The sequence below is a fragment of the Phycomyces blakesleeanus genome (assembly GCF_001638985.1).
Source record: "Phycomyces blakesleeanus NRRL 1555(-) unplaced genomic scaffold PHYBLscaffold_9, whole genome shotgun sequence".
In the NCBI taxonomy this organism is placed as follows: Eukaryota; Fungi; Mucoromycota; class Mucoromycetes; order Mucorales; family Phycomycetaceae; genus Phycomyces; species Phycomyces blakesleeanus.
The window spans coordinates 1,433,778-1,457,087 of NW_017265142.1; the positions used below are offsets into that span (position 1 = coordinate 1,433,778).

Genomic DNA, 23,310 nt, shown 5'->3' on the forward strand with positions numbered 1-23,310 from the left:
CATCACACAACTGGGGACACTTGAGGAGGACCACGAAGTGAAATTATGACAAACTGGATTAGTAGTAAGGATTTAACATTGTGGAATTCAGAGTTGGCCTTTGACATCCCAACATACGATAGAGTCCATACATCTGGCAGGGTCTTCAAAAGTATTATCAATTTCCTCTTGTTGCAAGAGGAGCAATTCCATGATATGCAGATGAAAATCCATGACGAACTCGCCTTGGACTCTGACCACCACCTTTGTGAGCTATCCTTTCAGCCTGTGTTCATACCACAGCTCCCAACAGAAAACTCTGTTCGTCGACTTTGGAAGCTTCAATGACTGGAAATCGAAGAGGTCTACAAAAAATACCAAAGACGATTTGAAGTGGGTTCAGTTACACTTCAATGAGAGATCCAACAAACCCTGGAAGACACTTCTATATCATATCCCATTGTCTTGGAGGCCTATTCAGAACGTCTCAATGAGATGATCTATAAGGCTTTGGATGATTCTGTTGGGCGAGCATCACCACGACCAAAAGTTTGGAAGAACTTTTGGAATGCTGAATTACAACACCTAGCTGACTGGCGTCAAGAACTTTACCGTTGGCAATGCCGGGTAGGCAATGACTTTGAACGCATTAAAGCCCATGCTGAGTATGTTGCAGCAAACCAAGATCTGCGAATAGCAGTTTGGATGACATGATGACAAATATGGTACGATTTCTGCGACAAAATCCAAAAGGCTCCTTCAGAAATAGTGAGTGTGTTAAAGAGAATGAAGATTTGGTGACAATCTCTGATTTCTCTGACATCTCCAGAAGGACTACTAACAGCCACTAATAACATGATTGACCACCTTGAAAATGTTTTTGGTGGATCTATGGAAGTATGGACTGAACTGGCGGGTACACCAATGGAGAGGGAAGTATCATGGGAAGTAGTCCAAGTCAAAGAAGCTATTCATTGTTTGCCATGACGTAAAGCACCAGGTATTGATCATATTAGGGCAGAGATGCTCAAGCCTCTTATATTAACTCTAGGTCCTCTACTCCACATGCTCTTCAAGCTGTGTTGGAGATGGTTGTGGACGCCTGTCGCATGGAGAACAGCACAGGTGGTACCTATCTACAAAAACAAAGGAGCGCACACAGATCCAAGCAGTTATAGGCCCATCAGCTTGACCTTGGTGTTAAGGAAGCTTTTGGAGCAATGCCTGGCTGAGGAACTCCTTTCAACCATGCCAGAGTTAGACATAGCCCAGGGAGGATTCCGTGCTAGCCGCAGTACCCTAGATCAGGCTCTCTGTCTCCACAAACTAATGAGGCAATACTCTGTTCCCGACCCTGAGTGAGAGCAAGTGCTCAAACCACCAGTTGTTGTCTTCCTGGACATCAAAGCTGCATATGATAGTGTGGATTGTAACATCATATGGGACTTGTTGCGACCTTTTGTGTCAGAACCCTTGCTAGTGCTACTTCAAAATTTATTTAACAATATTATCGTTAATGTAGTGATAAAAAATGTAGCGTCCTGTTGTGTTACGCCGAGACATGGAGTCCTGCAGGGTAGTATACTTTTACTCTTCTTATATTTACTTTTTATTGATACCCTACCACGTTTACTTTGGGGAGTCTCCACCCAACCATACTACGTTTGAATTCCCTCTCCCTCATTAACAAGGTCCCTTCGCTTGTCCTCATACTGTACATACGCATTTGATAGCCCAACAGCCACTCCTTTGCCACTTTTGGAGGAGCTTATGACGGTCACCTGTAATGTGTTCAGTGTTCTCAGAACGGAGGTGGATGCATCAGACTATCTTCCTATGTCAATGGCTCCTATCAACTGTCTTCTGTACGCTGACAATGTTGCCCTTATAGGCACACCCAATGGTGTGCAAAAAATGTTGACTGTAGCCAAGACACATTCAAACCTTCTGTGATATAAGTGGAGTCCATCCAAATGCGAGGTCCTCAATATCCCTCCCAATTCTTCTTTTTCTTTATATGAGAATACTCTTCCTACTTGCACTTCCCTTAAATATTTAGGATTCCCTTTTGCTAGCCAAGAAATAGATCGAGCCAACATGTTCCTTAAGTCGCAGCAAAAAGCTTGTGCAGCAATGCATAAGCTTAGTAGCTTGGGTGTACACATGAACGGTTTTGGTCTCTCTGTGGCTCTCAGAGCTTATCTCATTTTTATTCGCCCCATTCTTGAGTACGGCTTAGCCATTGTTCCTGCTAGCTGGAGTGACGTTCAGATTCTGCAGAAGGCCCAAAATATGTGTCTCCGGACATGTATTCAACGGCCCGATGCAACAATAGGAGTTGTTCATATTGCTGCATTAGCTTCTCTACCCAATCTATTCACCCATTCCCATGCTCTTCAAGCCAAATTTCTTCATCGTGCTGAAACACTACCCTCAGACTCCCTGATCAAAGCTCTTACCATGCAGCTGGACCTTTCCAAAGAAAAAACGACATGGGGTGAGCTTCGTCTTGGTGTACTATGGAAAAAGACCTAATTGCTGAAAGAACATCAACCTCAGTTGAAGGATCCATTAAAAGAAGCTTATGTTCTACTGTGCCAAAAAGAAATCGACATGCAACTTGCAAGCATTCACCGTCTGATAACTATTGCTAGAAGCTTGTGCAAACCTGTCTGGGATCCGGTCTTACTACTGCCCTGCACTTGCTCAGAACAACGCCACCTGATCAAATGGCAAATTGCTTAGCTACCACCTATACCATCAGTTGAGTGCCAATGTGGCACTATCAAGGGTAACCAAAACCACATGCTCATATGCTCTGCCACAATCACTCTCATTCAAAAACTCTGGTCTTTGATGGATCCTGCTCCTTCTCCAGAGGGTCATCTCATCGACTATGCTCTCAACTGTCTCCCCAGGTCTTTCAAATCGCCTGGTACATGGTGTGATTGGTGGCTGTGCTTGCTTTCCTTGCTACGTGTAGTTGATCAAACCACCTCATCCTACAAACTGCCAGAAGAAAAAGTTCATGGTCAAATCTTCATCGACCTTGCAGCAAAATTCCGTGCCACAAAACCAACCCTTCTCCACCGCATCCTGCCACCTACCCAAGAACCTGTTCCTGGTGATCTGTTCCCCCATCTTCTATCCGAAATTTCTACAATTCCTCATTAACCCCCTCCATCTGTGCCTGCCCAAAATTGTGCCTAGGAGGACTGACTTGGTCTGGTATCATTGTGTATTCTGGATCCATAAATGGATCGTCCGAGTTGCTAAAAGGAATCCCTCTTTGGAGTTTCTATCCCTACTGAAATCCGTTCCCAATTCTGGTGCCGTCAGTACCTAGTTACTTATTCTCAATTCTTTCATGTCATTTATTTTTCTTATACATTTATTTCACCTGTATTCTTACCAGCTGTATTATTTATTTTAGTCTTAGTATTTCTAAAAGCCGTTTTCTCCCACAGGGGGTTTTTTACGTACTTTCTTTACTGTTTTTTCTGACTATTCATCTTTGTCTCTGTCATGTGTGTTCCATACTATTTCTTTATTTATTCTTCACTTTTTACATATTGTTTTATTTCCCCTCATATTTAGGGGGTTACTTTTATTATTTTCATTTATTCTTCAGCTCTCATAGGGTAGCTCATATGCTAAAATGCAAAAGGTCTAGAAAATTCTACAATAAAATATTTTGACCTGTCTACCACTACTGTATTTTCACTAATTATTTGCCAACTTTAAGTAAATTATTCACACATTGGTGAGTAAATTTTTACACATTTCTTTTAATTAAATTCACATATTTGGATTTTATTTTCACATAAAAATTATTTTTAGAATATTGAAAAAAGTGGTTTTTTAACATTAGAGTGAGAGAAAAAAGTTATAGAAGAACAGATCAGTCTTAACTATTAAACTTCTTGATCTTTTTTCATAGATTCTTTAAATATTAGGTGATATTATCCTTATAATTTGTGTGAAAATAAAATTCAAATGTGTGAATTAATATTGAGTAAAGTGTGTGAATTTAATTAGAGGATATGTATAAAAATTTATTTACTAAAAGCGATTTTTAGAGCATCTCCAGCAGTATTTAAACCCAAATACTAAATATCAAATTAGAAAACTGGTGTTTAGATTTTCTAAAAAAACGTCTCCAGCAGTTTCTAAACAAAAATCTAAATACTCAAATCCGGAATTTAGATCTAAACGTTTTGAATCAAAATCTAAACTTCTGTAGATTTTCTCAGAATTTGTTTAGATTTTATCATTTACTAAATTTCCATTTTTATACTGTGACTTTGAAATTTCGATTTTAAATCTCAGAATTTAGGAAAAACCTTACCAAAATCATCAGCTCTTTAGAATCTGTGTTAAGAAACTGCTCAAGTAACTTTGATATTCTTCATACTAAATTGCTTTATTTGTACTAGCGCGGGAAATCCTAATTTAGATATTTAGTATTTGAGTTTAAATACTGCTGGAGATGCTCTTATGCATTTGGAATTTTCAAATATTTTTTTTTCAAATGTTGGATACTACACTGACTGTATTTCAAACTTTAATCAAATCAATCTAGTGATATATTTTATGTATATTATTAGACATGTAAAGTTAACTAATATTACAAGCAGTCATATCTGATATTGATAATATCTGTCAATACTATGAAACAACCAATTGATTTGTAAGGGAAATACATACTTTTTTATTACAAAAATTATTAAAAAATGCTATCAAACACCTCCCTCATTCGCAGATTTGGCTACTTAATGTCAAATGTCACTTTATATACAAGTGATATTGAATTCAGAAAAGAAATGGAACATGTCTGAGAAGAACAGCAACAGATCAACAGTAGAGTATCTTCTCTGAGATATCAAGATTTCTTTGAACTAGTTGCTCTACCAGACAGTGAGTGTTTAATTCTCTTTAGATTTATCAGCACACAGGTATAATAGCAACATTAGTGCATTTTTGAAAAAACCAAATAAATTGCTTTATATAGAAATTTGAAAAAAGGGGTCTGTGGTGACACTGTAAGAAATGGCAGGTATTAAACTACCGACCTGGCAAAAATCGTTAAAAAAGTGCCACCTGACAACATTCTTCTGAGCCAATAGAGCTTCAGTATATAATAATCAGTTTCACCTATTTAAGCAAATCAGATGTGTAGAATAACGAGATTCAGGTCTTATTTTAACCAATAACGTTGGTAGATAGCTTTTTATTGTTATAATAGTTTTAATGTATATCTAGGGATCAGTATCCTTATTAGGAGGTTACAAACACTCAAATTTATTAAAAAAAATTCATTTTTATTTATTTTTCACATTGAAAATATTGGGGCTAATGAGGTACAATATGTATACAAGTACTTCTATAACTTGTAGCAGTATTTCTAACTAATCAAAAGACACTTTGTATAAAGCAAGCTGAAAAACTATAACAATAACTGAAAGATGTTTAACCTATACATAAATAAAAAGAAGAAAGAAAGAAAAAAATTAGTATTTGCATTCTGAAAGAATTTATTTCAAATAGCATACAATTGGTATTGCATGAGCATAAAATAATACAAACCTTTATATTTGACAATTTCTACACTTTACTCATACTTTCATTTTGGGCATTTATATCTTTAATAGTTTAGAAGATTCGAGCCTAATTATGATCAAAATGAAGTTTGATTAGTAATTTACCATTAAAATCTATTAACATTTGTGGTGATCCAGACACTCGGATGTTGGATTTATCACATATAAGAACATATTCATATTGGGATAGCGTAGTAGCTATCATCTTGTCAGTATAAAATATATATAAACGATTAAGTAATCAGCCCAATAATTATTACAGTTAGTACTGTAGATAATATCTTAAAGATTGTTAAGATAATTATATCATACTGCCGGGTAAACTGTGTCAGATCGATATGGAGCTAATTTAGTAGGAAGTCCTAAAGCTCTAGTATAAAAGAGAAAAGAATAGCTAAGAGCTAAAGAAGTACGATTTATGACTTGATGTCATAATTGTAACACCGACACTAGTTAAGCAGTAAATACACTCTAATAACCAAATATAGTAAAGGAAGAAAGCCTTAAGAAACTAAGACGTAATGACAACAGCAGATTGTGTTTTCTTATAAAAAGGGACACTTTTTATTTATGAATAAAGAACAACTTATATACAGTCTCAAAGTATTTCTATATGTCTCCATTATCAAATATTTTATTTTTTTATTGTTTCGTACCTGAAATACCACAGGGTCCCTTATTTTTCAAATTTTATTTGCTAAAAGTGTGTCTTTTCAAATTTGCAACCAATTATATTCTTTTAATTTTTGTACTAAACTGCCTTTAAAAAATACTAGTAGAAGGAAATGAAATTATTTAATATTATTGCTTGTAATTTTAGCAATATTATATGTCCAATGATATATATAGATAGATTTGATAATTTGATCAATTCGATCTGGTGTGACAAAGACAATATAGTATCCAACATTTGAAAAAAAAATATTTGGAAAGTCCAAATGCACTAAGGTTGCTAATCTATAATATATTTCATCAAAAAAAAATACTGAAATAATTTTGCATAAAGCCAGATTTGCTCTTTAGCCAATCTGCTTGAACTGGGCAAAAGAGTTTACTTTTGCAAAGGTTTCTGTGAGAGATTCTCAGTTTCTGCTCCTGAGACACTCACTGTAAGAAAAAAAATGCCAGGTTTTTTAAGAAAATCTGGCAAACCTGACAACTTTTTTAATCTCCTCCAAACTTTACAATGTTTTGGTTGTTTGCAGCTTAATTAGGCATATGAATACTGATATTGAAATAAAAGTTTATCACAGAAGACTCTTAAAGCTATATTAAGAAGTCAAGAACTTATAATCTTTATTATGGGTCCAGTAAAACCATTGATAATTGAATATCACGCCGCCTTTTTTTTTTAGAAAATAAAGCACCTTTATAAGGCATGCTGTGACGTATAAACATTCATAAATGAAATCAATGCAATCAATGCAATCCAAGTAGTAAAAAACGACTTTGCAGAATTTATTATGTTTTTATACTGATATTCAGTTATTGTACTGAGGCTTAGATTTTTCTCTTTTCAAAAGTAAACAACAAGTGCTTTTTAACTACACTAACATTTTTTTCTTTTCTTTAATCAAGATCATAAAATCAATGGTACATTTAGTAATTCTTATACTAAATAATATTGTTATAGAATAATGCTACTATGTATATATGAATATTGGGGTAAATATATCAATGTTAATAGATTTTAATGGTAAATTACTAATCAAACTTCATTTTGATCATAATTAGGCTCGAATCTTCTAAACTATTAAAGATATAAATGCCCAAAATGAAAGTATGAGTAAAGTGTAGAAATTGTCAAATATAAAGGTTTGTATTATTTTATGCTCATGTAATACCAATTGTATGCTATTTGAAATAAATTCTTTCAGAATGCAAATACTAATTTTTTTCTTTCTTTCTTCTTTTTATTTATGTATAGGTTAAACATCTTTCAGTTATTGTTATAGTTTTTCAGCTTGCTTTATACAAAGTGTCTTTTAATTAGTTAGAAATACTGCTACAAGTTATAGAAGTACTTGTATACATATTGTACCTCGTTAGCCCCAATATTTTCAATGTGAAAAATAAATAAAAATGAATTTTTTTTAATAAATTTGAGTGTTTGTAACCTCCTAATAAGGATACTGATCCCTAGATATACATTAAAACTATTATAACAATAAAAAGCTATCTACCAACGTTATTGGTTAAAATAAGACCTGAACCTCGTTATTCTACACATCTGATTCGCTTAAATAGGTGAAACTAATTACTATATACTGAAGCTCTATTGGCTCAGAAGAATGTTGCCAGGTGGCACTTTTTTAACGATTTTTGCCAGGTCGGTAGTTTAATATTTGCCATTTCTTACAGTGTACTTGTCATTTTACTTCAACGATTATCCTTTCCTGCTTGCTTGGAAGATCTGTCCTTTCTTTTTGAAAAGGCAGTTGCAACATTAAGCATAATTTTCAATTGTATGATGGAAATCATATACCAAAAATTTCATACTGCTTTAGAATTAGACACCTGTCAATTCTGCAAGGAAAATCTGGTTCGCTTCAGTGATGCTATCAGATGAACTGATAAGATATATTTAAAGGCACAGTATGCTAACAAGCTTAATAATAATAAATGAAAAAAAGTGCTCCAGTTAAAAGCTGCATCGGATTCATTGATGGTATATTCAATCGAATTGGCAGACTATGAGAGAACCAGGAGGCTGTTTACAATGGTCATTGCATAAGTAAATAATTACAGTAATAGTTGTTTTCTTCTGTTACTTTAACTCAATGCAATGCGAATCTATAGAGAGGCCACAGGCTAAAATATCAAGCCATTGTAACTCCTGATAGAATTATATCTTCCATCATTGGCCCTGAGACTGGAAATTACCATGACATACATATGTACAGACTGGCAGACACGAAGAGATGTCTGTTTAGTGCATTTGATTTCACTCCTGTTGGTGGGCCTTGCTATTACTTGTATGGCAATTCAGTTTATTCTAATTCAGCACTGATAGCAAGGCCATTTAGAATAAGTAAGCAACACATTATTATCTGCTTTTACAAATAATACTCACCAACGTTTTAATCTTTTTCTTTCAGCAAATGTATCCGAAGACAATACTGTGTTCAACACCAAGATGTTTAGAGTGAAGATCTCTGTGGAGCAGGATTTTGCTGATGTCAGAAGCTTCTTTGTGTTTTTGAAGTATTTACAAACGCAAAGAATTGTCAATGCTCCATAGACCTCTATTATATCATTGGAACATTCTTAAAAAACATTCATATATGTTATAATAGGGGGAATCAAACCAGTGCCAAGTTTGGTATTAGTTCTCTAACACCAGAACAATACATCGCAGGTCTTTTAAGACAATAAAACTTTTATGCTAATTATTGCTTCATAAACAAATGGTATATAGTTTAAGAAAGAAGGCAGCTTTTTATTATATTTATTATTATTTTATAATTAATAAGTTATTGAAAGCCTATTGAGATAGTTGTCACAGAAGAGCTTGGATGAGCTGCGATTGCATGTCTATTTTCTTTGTCAAGTTCTTCTCCATTGTCTCAATTTGCTTATTAACTGTTTGAATCTCATCGTATATCACTGTGATCTTATTGTCAACCTTGATCTCTAACCTGTTTATGGCACCAAGCACTTTGTCATCCTCAACTTTCTCCAAGAGAATGGACGGTCCTTTATTAAAGATATAAACAATCCTTTCTACGCAATCCATAGCAATTGGAGGCATTGCTACTGCATGTCTAGAAATGGATGTTATAAGAGCAACATGAGAAGGAGGGACAAGACTGGCAAATAGAGAGGAACCAGAAGCAACATGAGTGGAAGCAGTATTGGTGGTCTTCTGTCTCTTTCTTGCTGAATTGATGTCAGTGACAATTATTCTGAACATTGTGGCTCTGTCTTTTACTACACTTTCTTTTTGCAGTCTTCTAGACGTCTCCAACTCCTTTTTCTTTTCTTTCTCAGCCTCCGCAAATTCAAACTTGTCTTCCTTTGATAGAAAATAATCTTAATTAGAGTAATATTCCCAAATTATATTTTATTAACTTACAACTTCCATGAGGTCCGTAAGAAGCTGCTCAAGAACTGAGAACTTCTCGTATGCTCCTGTTATTCTTCTTTCTTGTCTCTGTCTAGCTTGATAATTTCCAACAAACTGGGTATATCTTCTTCTTACTGTAGGCATAGAAATGCTCTTCAGATCTTTATCAGCCGCATTAACAAGGTCTTGAATCTCATCCCAGTCAGAGATGACCTCACCACAAGGAAGATGCTCTGGATACTTGACAATGAGACATTTGACAAGAGCTATATCTCTTTTGTCTGATCTAACGCCATATACTTTGGAGTCAGTGGTCTGGCAAGTGGTCTTGCTAGTAGCAGGAGTGGGAGTGGAAGTGATAGTGACAGTAGCAGTAGCAAGTCTGTTATTATTCATCATATTGTATTAATACAGTCAAAGCTCGATTTAGTGATGTTTGATTTAGTGATAATCATGATTTAGTGATAATTACAATTCAGTGATATTTTTTTGAGTTTTTTTGTCTATTCCCTGCTAATTATCACTATTTTTTGATTTAGTAATAGTGATGAAAAAAAGTTCCACCAAGATCACTATATTGAATACTGAGTTTGTTTTTTATAGTGAAAAAAATTAGTACAAATTTTTGCTCAATATTTTAGAAACATGACAAGTCAGACTACTTTACTTTTACATAGTGCCGCGTGTGGTGCTTGTATTTATAGTAAATGTTAATAGGTGATATATTATCACTGTTTTTGAGGTTTATATAGGTTTGTAGATGTGAAATAACCTCTCTTTTCTACAAGAGAGAAAAGACAAACTCAAAAGAGAATGTAGAATTAAATATAATAAAATCAATAAGAGAAAAAAATAAGAGAAAAACAGTACTATTGATCAATTTTGATAGACTTGCACTACAGGAAAAAAAGAGGAGCCTCCAGGGGTTCCCTGGGGAGCCGCCCAGGGGGCCGCCCAGGGGGCTGCCCAGGAGGGTGAAATGAACTTACCCACTTTTTCCCTCCTATCTGTTATGAATTACTGCATAACTCTGCCCTTTAACAGATTTGAGGTTTTATTCATTTACCAATAGACATTTTTGGAACTTATACTTGACTTTTTATTGGTACTTATATATGAAAGCTTTGGTTTACAGCCCCCTTATTCTACTAAAAAATTCTCATTTTTAGTTTATAATACAAATATACTATAGCCCATTATGTCAACCCCTGACCCATTGTCCAAAGATGACAATCACTCAGGTACATGGCATGGCGTGCACCCATCCAGCATTAGAGCACCACAACAAATCGCTAAACCTAACAAGACCCTCTACCTCTTTACCTCTCTGGGTTGTGAAGCTCTCCTGAGCCAGGATGCCGTTGCTGCAGCCAGGGCATGCACAATTCACCCCACCAGTGTATGTTCAACATTGCCAAGATTGCCACTAGTGAGGACTTTTGCGAGATCCTCATCCAGACTTTTGGTGTAGCCTCCTCTTATATATCTCGCCATACTAAGACACATGATCTTTTGGTTGAGGTTCTCTTCTGGGATCCTGAAATCTGATGTAAAGCGACTACCATGGGTCTTGACGTCAATGGCTCTTGAATTGTGTCATCTTCAGACTTCTCCTCAGATGTCAATGTTGTAAAGATCAACCTTTACAACATCCCAGCTTGCGAAGCTACCAATCTGCGCAAGCCTCTCAAGGCTGCCATGACACTGTATGGCAAGGTCATCTACATCCATGCCTACACTGACCATCATGGCCAATTCTGTGATGAGGCCGCAGTTTTTTTGGATATATCTGCTATTCCCAACCCTCATTCTCTTAAACCTCAAATCCATCTAGGCAGATCGTTCGATTCTCCCATGGACATTCGTTCCAAGGTCATGCCCTCCCAGTGCTGCTACTGTTGCATGGAAGGCTACTGAATCTCGTCCTGCTCCATTTGCCCTCCCCATTGTTGTTGCTGTTGCAAAACTGGTCATCTGGCAAACGAAACACTCTGCCCAACCACCCTGCCCATGCTGCTTGTGAAAAGGCTGCTGCCAAAGCTCATGCTGCTGCAAAGAAAGATGATGCCAATGAAGGCCAGGAGGCCAACCTTAGTGCTGAAGACAACACTACCCTACCACAGCCACCAGCTACTCCTGTCACTGGTGCCAATATCAAGGATGACGCCATGATACCTGATGTTGAGACACCTGACGCCTCTGCTGCCAACAGCACCACTGCCTTGACCGCCACCACGATTGTAGAGGAAGATACCAAGATTCTTGATGCCTCCACCCCCCCCCCTCTCTCTCTATTACTGACTTGGTTAAGTCTCTCGTCACTATTTGTGACGCTACCAAGGCATGTCTCGTGTACAGAAGGACTCATGGATCAAGACCAAGATCGTTTCTGGGGACATTGATGTCATTATGGGTGATCCAACTGGTACCTCCACCAACTCCAGTAAGTACTCGTATGCCAGTTGAGAAATTATGGTTACCAACGACACCTTTGTATATATGAATGCTCCTATTGCCCCATCCAAAGCCGTTAATACCAAGCACAGCAACACATCATCTCAATGAATGAGGGATCTATTCATATTGGGACCCTCAACATTAGAGGTCTTGTAAGTACCCTTTCTACTCCTTCTTCCCCCAAATCTCTTCTTTGTTGTTATCTTCGCTCTCTTTGCCCTCCCCTCTCTCTTCTCGCCCTCCAAGAGACTCATACTTTCCCTGAACACAAACAATCCCTCAATATTCTTTTCCAGACCCAGTCTAGTCTTTGGACGAAACATTGTGGCCTGGTCTCTTTCAATCTGCTTTTGCTACTCACCTTGCTTTCTGTCTTGAATGATGAACGAGTCCTATCAGTTCTTGTCTCACATTCTTATAATTGCATTGATCCCTTCATCCTAGTCATCATGTATGGTCCTAGTCCCACCACACAGCAATATCCCTTCTATACCGCACTTGCCAACACTCTTTCCTTGAGAACTTTTGACCACCCTATGTTCCTCCTGGGCGACTTCAACTATAACTTTCACCAACATCACACACACCCTGCAACCTGACGCCACTATATCCAGCAGAATCTCATAGACGCCATCACAGCTCCCAATGCATTGCTACTCCCCACCTTCTACAATGGCCATCAATACACATACATTGATTTTATTTTTCGCTCTCCAGCCCTGACCACCACTTCACCTGAAATCATTTTCCTTAACCTGACATGGACCGACCATAGCCTCTTGACCATATCACTCACACTACAGCGTCCTTCAGGACGAGGGGTATGGCAATTCAATACCACCTTCCTTGAACATGACGAATTTACCTCCCAACTTTACCGACTTTTGACAAGGCTGTTGATTACCTGGATGCCACGGAATCCGCTGCCTCTCAATGGGATATGCTCAAACAGGTAATCAAGAACTTCATGATGGCATATGCCAAACAATTCGTCTGCTGGTGCAAGACAGTTGAGCATTCCTTGTGCAGTGAATGGCAACGCCTACTCTGCAATCCTTTGCTCCCTGGTTTAACCAAAACTGAAGCCAGAATCACCCAACTCCAGGAATCCAAGACAGCCAATTTGGCACAACGAGCCAGCGTGCGATAGACAGAATCTGGTGAGCAGTCTAATTCATATTTCTACAGAGTTATCCAATCTTGTACAATTGCATACTCCATTACCTCTCTCCATGACCCTGCATCTGGGAAAGTTTTCACTTCCACCTCTTCCTTGCTCGCACACACACGCCAATTCTATGAGACACTGTACTCCACTGAGCCCATTGACCTTGATGCTGCTCACAACCTCATGCAGTGCTTACCCTCATCTGACCGCCTCTCTTTGTCCAGATCCGCCTCTCTTTGTCCAGATCCGCCTCTCTTTGTCCAGATCCGCCTCTCTCATCTGCCCCATCACTGCTTCTGAACTCGAGTCCGTATTGAACCTCATGCCCAGCTACTCCAGCCCTGGTTTGGATGGCCTTCCTTATCCCCTGTGGAAACGGTTGCTCCTCCACTCTTATGTGCGAAAGTTGACTGTGGCAGTTTACCAAGACGCCCTTCATGGTGTATTTCCGTCTTCCTGGTTGAACACAGTGCTGGTGCTCCTCCCCAAGGCCGGCAACACTTCTATTCTCAAGAACTGGCGCCCAATTTTGCTCAAAAATTGCGATGCCAAAATCTTCATCAAGCTCCTTACTGCTAGGCTCTGTTCTTGTATTGCGCCTCTTATCACTTCTTTCCAATCCAGCTTTATATCTAACTGGTTTATTGCTGACAATGGCCTTCTCACCCACCTTGTCATGCATCATGTTCAATTGGCAAAGCATGCAGGTGTGACTCTGCTTTTAGATCAAGAGAAAGCATATGACTGAGTCCACCTGTCCTATATCCATCTGGTCCTCTCCAACTTTCACTTCCCTGTAACTTTCATTGATTCAGTCCTATCTCTCTTCTTCTCCACTCAGATCCATGTCAACATCAACGGCTTTGTCTCAACTTCGTTCTCCCAAGGCCGCAGACTGTGACAAGGTGACCCCCTATCCCCCCTTCTCTTCAATTTGGCCTTTGAGCCGTTACTTCGATCTATCCTCCACTCACCCCTTATTTTGGGTTTCCTCTTCAACATCCCCTCTCACATTTCCTTTCCTCATCCAATTCTTTCACCCAAATCTCTCAAGTTGTTGGCTTATGCTGATGATTTGCCTATATTTCTCTCTTCCCCTTCCAAACTTGCGCCTCTGCTTTCCCTGCTCTCTGTGTACAGTAAGGCCTCTAATGCTTGCGTGAATCTTGGCAAGACCATTGCTGTTTCTCTCTCTGGGCATTTTACACCCGATTGGGGTCCTGTCCTGTCCTCGGCTGATATCACCAACCTCTACAACCACAACTCTGCCAATGCAATCTGCTCCCTAGGTTTTTCTCTTTCCTCTCATCCCTGCCAACTTGACTCCTTCTGTTCCACCCTCCTTAGCAAGCTCGACCATCACTGTCTTGTCCTCGCACAATGTTGCCTGTCTGTCTGTGGTAAGAGTCTGGTCATTAACTCCCTCTTCCTCAGCACCATCTGGTACGTTCTGTACGTTATGTGTGCACTGCCTTCCTTCTTTACCACCATCTGCAATTCCATCCGCACCTACCTTTCCCTTGGGTTTGGTAGCCCTGCGTGGGATCTTCTCTGTCAGCCATGACGCAAGGGTAGTTTGGGAATCCTGGACCCTGAGAGCCAACAAAAGGCCCTACAACTTTGCTGGATCTTGCCCATACTTTGGGATTCACATGCTTGGGCTCAGTACATTTTTTCCTATCTCATATTCCTTCTTCAACTTCACTTTTCATCCCCTTCCCCCACAATCACACTTCTGTACCCTTCTCACTTCTCTATATTTCCTCTCCCTCTACAACCACTCTTATGCGCTAGTAAACATCTTCTTCCCCTGACCATTCCTCTCTCAGCCCGCTTCTCTCCTGCCACTGCTCTCACTCTTCGGCTGTATGCCATCTGGACATTTCTCCCACCTTTTTCAATACCTCGCTGGAATCTCAAAGGCATCTATGTCCACCACGCCTTCAGGATAGACTCCCAAGGTGGCCTCTGTCAGATACCTCCCCATGACATATGACATGCCCGCAACTGCATTATTGCCTTCTTTTGCCATCTTGATAATGCCAAAATCGTTCTGTGGTCATGGTTTATTTCCTTACCCCTCCCCTCTTTGCCAGACTCACCTCAACCAGTGGATGGCCTTTTCTCCCTTGTTTCCCTAATTCAAATCGATAGTCGCCCTCTCTACAACACTTTGACTGGTTCCCTTCAACATCACCTCCTCACGTCTCCTTCCTCTCTTCTTCACGCTGGTATTTCCTGGAAATTGTTCTGGAGGTAGTCCATGCCACACAGCACACGTTCTCTATAGTGGAAAACCCTCTGGCAAAGGGTCACTACCACTGAGTTCGTATTCAACTGCACCTCCTCTTTCCTTTCTAGTCTGAACTGTCCCCTCTGTCTCTCTGTGGTGGATGCTCCAACATTTCATCTTCTCCTGCCCCTGCAAGTTTTCTGTGTGGACATTGGTGCTGTGGCAAATGTGTCCATCCTGGTTCATTTCTGATGTTGCCTGGCTTCTCACTCATACTTGGTTTTCTCCCTCCGTATCCTCCTCTCTTCAGATTGCGATTGCCTCTATCATGGTTTACATCATCTGGTGTGTGCACTGGGCATTTGTCTTTGACAACTCCCCCTTCCTCCCCAATGTAGTTGCAGCTAAGGCAGTGACTGCCGTATATAAATCCCATGTCCTCACCTTCCCTTAGCTAGCATATTTATCTCTTTATTTTTCCTTCTGTAACTATCTTCCTCCAATTTTATTTTAAAAGGCCGCGCACTGTGTGCGTTGGTAGTACCAATAAATACAAAAAAAAGAAAGCTTTGATTTAAAATTCACTTTTATTGGGTATTATAATTTTCAGCTTAATCTTATATCTAAAATCATTGGCCACTTTGCAAATAATATCCACTTACTTGGGTTTTATTTTTATAGAGCTTAGATTATTAATCATTTTAATTGGTTCAAAAACATATTTTTCAATGAAGATTCTTATAAAAGAGTATTTTATTGGTTGTTGTAACAGAAGTAAATCTTATAAAAAAGGTTTCATTGGTTGTTGTAATAGAAGTAAATCTTATAAAAATGTTTTATTGGTTGTCATAACAAAAAAATTATTACATATAAATTATACTGGCTAGATATCATTTTATTCACTACATATTTTATTGATAATTGATATACTATGCTATAGTACCTACCAGACACAGACTTACAATCTATTGTTGCTTCTTATGGTTTTTCCATAATTGGCTGATTTTTGCAACAGGCGCCCAGTTCTTGTGGCATCTGGTAAAGTCTATACCATTGTTTCTGAGTAGACACACGTATCTAGTGCATGCCGAGTTCTTGTCTTCTTGAGATATTGCACTTCAGTTTGGATTTGGTCCTAGGGCTTGCACAGAAGGAATGGAGGCCAGTTCATTGCAGACAAGATGTGTACAAATATTGAGAATTGCCTTGTTTTTCTTATCTAGTTCAACTCCAAGATCACAGCTCACCATTCTGTAGATGTGTACCAGTGGTATATCTTTGATATTTGGTACAGGTCTTGGAATTGCCCTACCGAGATTCTGTGTGATTTTATATTAGGTTGTATACTTTACTTCGTTTTATTATTTCTTACATTATGAACCATTGTTAGTTCTGGGCTTTCTCAGCCATTCATGTCTTTACAAATATTGGCAATCTCAAATCTGACCAATACTTGTTTCTTTTGGAGTGCTTCTTGTCTTTTTTGCAAAGCAAGAAGTGTTTCTTGCATACTCTGAAGTACTTGGATAACTGTATAATCAGTATTGTTCATGATGTTAAAAAAATTAGAAATATGAGTTTGTAATGAAAAAAAGGAAAAAAGAGAAAGAAATTTTTCTTCTGATTACTATCAGATTTATTTCGTAAAATCTATTGGTTTAACAGGATTTATTGTTATTATTATAATAGCTGCAATAACTATATACCACGTGTTATTACATCTTTTGAGTCTCTTGAAGGAATTCGAATTGTCTATATCATTGTTGCCTTCAATAGATTAAGTTTAAAGACGCATATTGAGAAAACAATTATCTTCACTCTTACCAAAGTTATTCAATTTAGCTATTTAAAAATGTCATCAATTAAAAAAAACCTCTCTTATAAATGCTGTTCTTGCAAAAAACCTTGTTATAGTAGACAAAAGACTAAGTTGTGCCAAAATCTATGCCTGAAAAATCAACTGGAAAATATAAACAATGAAGAAGTACCTGAAACCACTTCATTTTTTGGTATCTAGCCAGTCTGCTTCAGTTGCAATCCCTAGCTTGATAATTAAGTGAGTTTGAGAAAAACAAATGATAAAAAAAACAAACTATATATTAACAATATTAATGCTTCAAACACAATTAACGTTGAAAGCACTAGTGGTAACAATAACACTGATCTTGATGATCTCACAGTAAGATATATATACATATACAAATGTATCATACTAATTTGTTTTTGTATTATTAAAGTACAATATTAAATATGAAAACAACATTGATAAACCTGCTCTTGTGGATGACAATGGAAGTGGTATCTCTCTTTTGGTTTTCTATTTTTCTAATTCTGCGCCTATTCCTAGCAATGATGAATTGATGAATTTGGAGTTCATCAAAATCATCAAGAAATTCAACATTTTCCGTGATGCTCATGAGAAGATCACCACCCATTTCAACAGGATATTGGAAAGATCTGTTGATCTCACTTACAAAGCATCAACACCATACTATGCCAGTGAACTCTTGAAGCTTTTCTTAAGCATCAAGAAAAAGAAGTATGACATTTGTCATAAGGGATACATGCTGTTCAATGAGGCAAACATCACTGCATGTTCTAACTGCAGTGAGCCCAGATACAAAGAGGACAGTGACGATCAAGGCCATGCCAACAAACTGGTTCCAGTTATGACAATGGTACAATTACTTTTGGATAGTCAGCTTTGTTTTGCTCTGATAAACAAAATCACAAAAGCAGAAATGCAATACTATCACCTCCACCGACCAAGCCAATATGGTACTGTGTCTAATGTCTTTGATGGGCAGGCATATCAGCGGATGAAGCATCTTTTTTCTGCGGAGAATGACATAGCAATCTCATTATCAGTTGATGGTTTTGCATCTCACAACATCCCTGGTTCTGTGACAATTGTTCACACTACAATCTTGAACCTTTTGCCAATGATCCATTATGAACGCAGTCATATAATTCAGATTGCAATGATCTCTGAGCTAGGCGCACCTGCTAACTTCTGGTCATATATGAAGCCAACAATTGATAACCTTTTCGTGTTGCAGCAAGCAGAAATGGTAATTAAGATACTAATCAAGACAATCCAAGCAAAGGTACACGTCTTGATGATCATGAGTAACATCCCAGCCTTAGCAAAGTTGGCCTGCCATGTTGGACACATGAGTAAGTCTGGTTGCAGAATTTGTAACGTTGTTGGGGAGACACCTGGGCGTGGCCAGTACTTCCAAACCTTCCTTGCAACTACTATCTGCACAAAGGAAAGTTTCCAAAACTACAATGAGACAAGTCCGTCTGACAGAATTAAGTTAAATAGACAATCGTCTCTTGCCAAACTCTCTTTCTTTTCTGGTCCACTGTTTTTTGCATTGGCTGAGATGCATGGCTTATGTCATGGTATTGCAAAGCAGGTCTGGGAACTCGTTTGTGATAAATATGGAGAGAAGAATTCTCTGGTTCTTTGTCTTGCTACGCAAAGGGAAATTGGTGCTGCCATAGCAATGACAAGAAGCACAGTTCCCACTTTATTTCATGGTGTATGGATCAATGTGTCAACAAGGTCTGGATACTTTAGGGCTGTATACTGGGCCAATTTTTTCTTGTTCATTGTTCCCACCAGATCATGTTTACAACCAAGTTACCCGGAATGCACTGCTTAGCTTAGTTAAGGCATGCAGCCTACTCATGAGCTGGGAGTTATCAGCAGAGGAGCAAACCTCAATTTAAAAGTAAGCTTTAATAGTAGCTGGTATAGTTACTTTATCACATATACTAACTTAGCTTCTCTTTTTTTTTAGAAACATCATTGCTTGGAACACTTATCTGGCAGTCTTGTTTGCCAATGGATACATAGATATTACTATCTTTACCATCAACTAACACCTCCTCCAATATTATCCAGCAATGATAATAGAGTATGGGCCTCCATAAGGATATAGTAAAAGATCTGTAGAGAGAGATATTGGGGAATACTCTAAAGCAATAAAGAGTAAGTTGGCAATAGGAACCAATGCTAGCAATATAATGTTTGGCTTGGCACAGACAAGGCAAATTGGAAGCTTGGCAAAACAAAACACAGAACAGCCAAAGTCCCAGTTGCTCTCTTATGATGACTCTTCGGCTGGTTGGCCATTGACAGAGGGAGGTGAGTGTGTTAGTGCCAAATCAGATATTGAGTTCTGGGAGCCTTTGAGATGTAGATTGATTGATGAAAATTTTAAAGGCATCTCTTACCTTCTGATTCTGATTCAAGCTTTCTACAAATCAAAGGGGGTTGAATGTAGCAGGATTGAACTGATCATAATAACAAGCTGCAAGATTTTTGTTAATAGCTGTGTGATTGACTCTTCATTTGCCCAAACCCTATTAAAAGAGGCTCATCACATTTGTCTACAGGTCCAGGTTGACCTGTTTCATAATGTACATCAGACGTATATTCCTATCATAAAAGATTTTTTTGGTAAGATTGTTCTTTTTTTGAGCATGAGAATGCTGGAAAAAGATGGCCACTTGCCTTAGTGCAGATTTATTCTGTTGAAGAATATAATAGTGTGCTGGTGGCAAAAAATGAACAAATGAAACCAAAGATAGTCCATCTGGTAGATGTCAAGAAGTTGGTTGGTCTAGTAGTTTCAGATGTAACAAGCAATACAACAACAAAATATATTGTCTGGCTGGAGCTAAACTGTAGACAAAAACTAAATCTTGGTCAATACAGAGACATATAATTTGGGTTTTTTTGTAATATATTTTTTTTCAAATTGTCTTAACTTTTGCATATTATTTCAAATTTTAATATATTTTGTTCTCTGCAAAAAGTTTAGATATTTTCTTCCCTTTTTAATTCTGACTTTTAATAGCTACACTTGCTAAAAATGTAAGATCTATAATCAAAATAAATGTTTATCTCTTCTGAGATTTAATTCCAGGTAGTCAATTTATTTTTTGTTGGCTATTTCAAAAAATAGAGAGTTTTTTGTTTCATTTTGATTTTTTAGTGATTTTTTAATTATTAGAAGCCAAAAATGAAGTCACAATTACAAAAAATGCCCTTTTTTTCTTATAGTGTTGACTCAATATACTTAGATAATCAAATAAATAAAATATTAACAGTGCTAAATATTAAGAGAAACTTGTTGTCAGAAAATAAGATGAAGAAAAATCAATGTTTATTAAATGCAAGTATTGTAATATTTACAGTTTTGTAATTGACTTATTGAATAATTAAATAAATAAATTTATAAAAAAATATAATAAAAGTTGTATAATCAATGATCTATTAAATGTAATTTGTTCTTTACTATTATTAAGTATAAATAAAATAAAATAATTATGTTTGTAATAATATATAATAAAAATAATATTAATTCCAAGTTGATTTATTCAATTAAATATAGTGAGAAAATAAGATACAATATGCGGTTACATGAAGTTATTGTTGACAGGATGATACTTTTTCGTTGTACTTATTGGTGTTTTGCTCTACGAATAGAAAAATTGCTTTCTGTTCAGCCTAGGCCGCCATTGGAAAATCAAAAAATAATAATAATAGAATATAATTTTTCTAGAATTACAAAAAATTCTGCAACGTCACCACACTGCCGGACAACTGAAATTTTGTTTAACATTGACTATAATTATTACATTTTGTATAAAAAACATCAAAGCGCGGATGGTTAAGTGGTATAATCTTCGCCTGCCACGCGAAGGGCCCGGGTTCGATTCCCGGTCCGCGCATCTTTTGCAGTTATCGTTTTTGATCTGGGTTGTTCTGTCAGACATTATTTTGATGAATCCGAGAAATCGGGATAATTGACCGCAGCAGTTCTGTATGTCAAAGATACCTCATAGATAACGAACCACAGTAAAAGGACTTCTCTTGTAATTAAATAGAGTATAATAGTTTACTGCGGATAATGCGCAGTATTAGTTTAGAAAACTATATAAGACAATTCAATTCCTATCAATAAAAAGGACCTTTTATCCTCTCTTCGATTTTACATATACTCTCCGATCCCCAGTGGGTTTGACCTTTTGACTTTGCTATAGTAAAAGGAAGACCATCCCAGATCAGGAACAACAATAACACAGCCAAAATTGGTCAAACCCACTGGGAATCATAAACGAAGATAAGAGAATAAAAAGAGAATAGAAAGATAGATAACTTTTATTGAATGAAATAACGCCCTCTTTTATATCTTTTCTAAACCTACTCAGCCATTATAAATGTCTGTTTCAGTTTCTATTCTACTTTTGTTAATCTATGTGCTTTCTAATTCTTTTGTGAGCAAAAGGAAATCACTTTGGTCATTGTTCTCAAAAGAGAATTCTGTGTAATCATCATCCTGATTGACTAACAAGAATTTGGGCACGACATCATCCCCTCCCCAAACTGTTGATCGTCCTTGAGCAACTAGAGAATCAGTGATAACAGAGACATCCAAAGGAGAACAACCAGCAGTAAGCAAATCTCAGCGGGATTGTGCATGGGAAGCAGTAGGGTGGAACCAACTCTGGGAAATGGAATCAACCTTGGCCAATTTCAAGTGATCTGCATGTACCCAAGAAGTATATGGAACACCTTCGGTTGTTGTCAGCTTATATACATCAGTATCAGGATTTTTATCAACAACTACATATGGACCCATTCAGTTATATTCCAGACCAAACTTATTCTCATGACACATCAAGGCATAAGCACCAACAACAAAAGAGTGAGGTTTCATGACAGAACCCCAATGTTCTTTATCTTGCAAACTATTAGTACAAACCCATATCTCAGCATCTTCATGTGCTTTCCAAAGGTTATACAGGTAAGATAAAGCATTGTCAGCAAGAACTTGGGGATCATCAGGCAGATCAGCACTCATGATAGGACAAAGGGAGTCATCAGGAAGACGTGGTTCGCAACCATATGTGAGGAGGAAAGGACTGAAACCAGTGGTATGGTGTTTACAAATGCGGCAGGCTAAAAGAGCAGTGTCCAAATACTCATCCTAGTGGTGTATGGCACCATGAACATATTTGCGCAGCATTTGCTTGAGAATACTGTTTAAACGCTCACATTTACCATTGGTTCTAGGGTGAAATGCAGATGTAAACTTGTGATGAACTTTGATCTGATTGGTATAGTGTAGAAGAATCTTAGACATAAAGTTTTCTCCACAATCAGTAAGAATTTCGTCTGGACAACCAAAACACATAACAATTTCTTCATAGAGGAACGTTGCAATAGCTTCACCAGTGGCATCAGGTACAGCACGAGCAATTGGCCAATTAGTAGCATAGTCCACAGCAACAAGGATCCAGTGGTTACTGTTGACTGTTGTTAGAAGCTCACCAATAAAATCGAGATGCCAGCATGAGAAAGCAGGGGGTACATCTAATGGCTTCATTGGGGCATGGTGGATATTCTGCTCTGCGTTTGACGCCAACTGACATTGGGGACACTTGAAAAGCCAGTCCTGAATATCTGTGCGCATACCAGGCCACCACTAACGTTTCTTTATAAGGTTGTAAACAGTTGTTTCACTAGCATGGCCAAATCCATTATGAAAATTGTTGACAAGGTTGGCACAGCGAGCAAACAAGGCATATCAAATTTATCTGAAAGTGTTACCAAACTTGACACAGCGGAACACCTTTTGATCACGAATTACAAAGTGGGAACATTGTCTTTGCATTAATTCCTTATAGTCTTCTGGCCATTCTTCTTCGGGGTGTGTATACAATTTGGGCCAATCGGATTCATGTGGTATCTGTGACAAATAGAGCACTGGAAAAATAAGGACAATTA

General features: G+C 37.6%; 13 protein-coding genes and 1 non-coding gene across 14 annotated transcripts; 8 read left to right on the top strand and 6 right to left on the bottom strand.

The window, feature by feature from the left end:
* Positions 1–2: 2 nt before the first annotated feature.
* PHYBLDRAFT_167952 (hypothetical protein) lies at positions 3–836 on the bottom strand (the record flags this gene model as incomplete). The annotated part of the gene is made up of 3 exons (XM_018435759.1): positions 3–257; positions 278–344; positions 592–836. The coding sequence occupies 3 exons, from the start codon at positions 834–836 to the stop codon at positions 3–5; spliced, it is 567 nt and encodes a 188-aa protein (XP_018292585.1).
* A 1,276-nt stretch (positions 837–2,112) lies between these two features.
* On the top strand, positions 2,113–2,514 carry PHYBLDRAFT_167953 (hypothetical protein; the record flags this gene model as incomplete). Its single annotated transcript, XM_018435760.1, has 1 exon — positions 2,113–2,514. One exon carries the CDS (start codon positions 2,113–2,115, stop codon positions 2,512–2,514), a length of 402 nt encoding a protein of 133 aa, XP_018292586.1.
* Positions 2,515–2,784: 270 nt separating this feature from the next.
* On the top strand, positions 2,785–3,153 carry PHYBLDRAFT_167954 (hypothetical protein; the record flags this gene model as incomplete). The annotated part of the gene is made up of 1 exon (XM_018435761.1): positions 2,785–3,153. One exon carries the CDS (start codon positions 2,785–2,787, stop codon positions 3,151–3,153), a length of 369 nt encoding a protein of 122 aa, XP_018292587.1.
* Positions 3,154–8,244: 5,091 nt separating this feature from the next.
* Positions 8,245–8,820, top strand: PHYBLDRAFT_167955 (hypothetical protein; the record flags this gene model as incomplete). The annotated part of the gene is made up of 3 exons (XM_018435762.1): positions 8,245–8,301; positions 8,379–8,610; positions 8,678–8,820. The coding sequence occupies 3 exons, from the start codon at positions 8,245–8,247 to the stop codon at positions 8,818–8,820; spliced, it is 432 nt and encodes a 143-aa protein (XP_018292588.1).
* A 258-nt stretch (positions 8,821–9,078) lies between these two features.
* On the bottom strand, positions 9,079–10,044 carry PHYBLDRAFT_67533 (hypothetical protein; the record flags this gene model as incomplete). The annotated part of the gene is made up of 2 exons (XM_018441811.1): positions 9,079–9,594; positions 9,655–10,044. 2 exons carry the CDS (start codon positions 10,042–10,044, stop codon positions 9,079–9,081), a joined length of 906 nt encoding a protein of 301 aa, XP_018292589.1.
* Positions 10,045–10,843: 799 nt separating this feature from the next.
* PHYBLDRAFT_144985 (hypothetical protein) lies at positions 10,844–13,252 on the top strand (the record flags this gene model as incomplete). The annotated part of the gene is made up of 8 exons (XM_018431335.1): positions 10,844–11,042; positions 11,252–11,418; positions 11,480–11,614; positions 11,673–11,885; positions 12,004–12,088; positions 12,187–12,558; positions 12,730–12,923; positions 12,995–13,252. 8 exons carry the CDS (start codon positions 10,844–10,846, stop codon positions 13,250–13,252), a joined length of 1,623 nt encoding a protein of 540 aa, XP_018292590.1.
* Positions 13,253–14,115: 863 nt separating this feature from the next.
* Positions 14,116–15,595, top strand: PHYBLDRAFT_144987 (hypothetical protein; the record flags this gene model as incomplete). The annotated part of the gene is made up of 6 exons (XM_018431336.1): positions 14,116–14,175; positions 14,325–14,559; positions 14,618–14,935; positions 15,100–15,240; positions 15,367–15,501; positions 15,561–15,595. 6 exons carry the CDS (start codon positions 14,116–14,118, stop codon positions 15,593–15,595), a joined length of 924 nt encoding a protein of 307 aa, XP_018292591.1.
* A 32-nt stretch (positions 15,596–15,627) lies between these two features.
* Positions 15,628–15,939, bottom strand: PHYBLDRAFT_67529 (hypothetical protein; the record flags this gene model as incomplete). Its single annotated transcript, XM_018441810.1, has 1 exon — positions 15,628–15,939. One exon carries the CDS (start codon positions 15,937–15,939, stop codon positions 15,628–15,630), a length of 312 nt encoding a protein of 103 aa, XP_018292592.1.
* Positions 15,940–16,621: 682 nt separating this feature from the next.
* Positions 16,622–17,055, bottom strand: PHYBLDRAFT_167960 (hypothetical protein; the record flags this gene model as incomplete). Its single annotated transcript, XM_018435763.1, has 2 exons — positions 16,622–16,822; positions 16,951–17,055. The coding sequence occupies 2 exons, from the start codon at positions 17,053–17,055 to the stop codon at positions 16,622–16,624; spliced, it is 306 nt and encodes a 101-aa protein (XP_018292593.1).
* Positions 17,056–17,479: 424 nt separating this feature from the next.
* Positions 17,480–19,174, top strand: PHYBLDRAFT_67527 (hypothetical protein; the record flags this gene model as incomplete). The annotated part of the gene is made up of 3 exons (XM_018441809.1): positions 17,480–17,559; positions 17,643–17,682; positions 17,741–19,174. The coding sequence occupies 3 exons, from the start codon at positions 17,480–17,482 to the stop codon at positions 19,172–19,174; spliced, it is 1,554 nt and encodes a 517-aa protein (XP_018292594.1).
* A 364-nt stretch (positions 19,175–19,538) lies between these two features.
* PHYBLDRAFT_167962 (hypothetical protein) lies at positions 19,539–21,330 on the top strand (the record flags this gene model as incomplete). The annotated part of the gene is made up of 2 exons (XM_018435764.1): positions 19,539–19,974; positions 21,083–21,330. The coding sequence occupies 2 exons, from the start codon at positions 19,539–19,541 to the stop codon at positions 21,328–21,330; spliced, it is 684 nt and encodes a 227-aa protein (XP_018292595.1).
* On the top strand, positions 21,181–21,251 carry PHYBLDRAFT_t119. Its single transcript has one exon. It is a non-coding gene; the product is annotated as a tRNA-Gly (tRNA).
* A 655-nt stretch (positions 21,331–21,985) lies between the features above and the next one.
* PHYBLDRAFT_167963 (hypothetical protein) lies at positions 21,986–22,384 on the bottom strand (the record flags this gene model as incomplete). The annotated part of the gene is made up of 2 exons (XM_018435765.1): positions 21,986–22,146; positions 22,180–22,384. The coding sequence occupies 2 exons, from the start codon at positions 22,382–22,384 to the stop codon at positions 21,986–21,988; spliced, it is 366 nt and encodes a 121-aa protein (XP_018292596.1).
* Positions 22,385–22,510: 126 nt separating this feature from the next.
* On the bottom strand, positions 22,511–22,666 carry PHYBLDRAFT_111993 (hypothetical protein; the record flags this gene model as incomplete). Its single annotated transcript, XM_018428256.1, has 1 exon — positions 22,511–22,666. One exon carries the CDS (start codon positions 22,664–22,666, stop codon positions 22,511–22,513), a length of 156 nt encoding a protein of 51 aa, XP_018292597.1.
* Between the last annotated feature and the right edge of the window lie 644 nt (positions 22,667–23,310).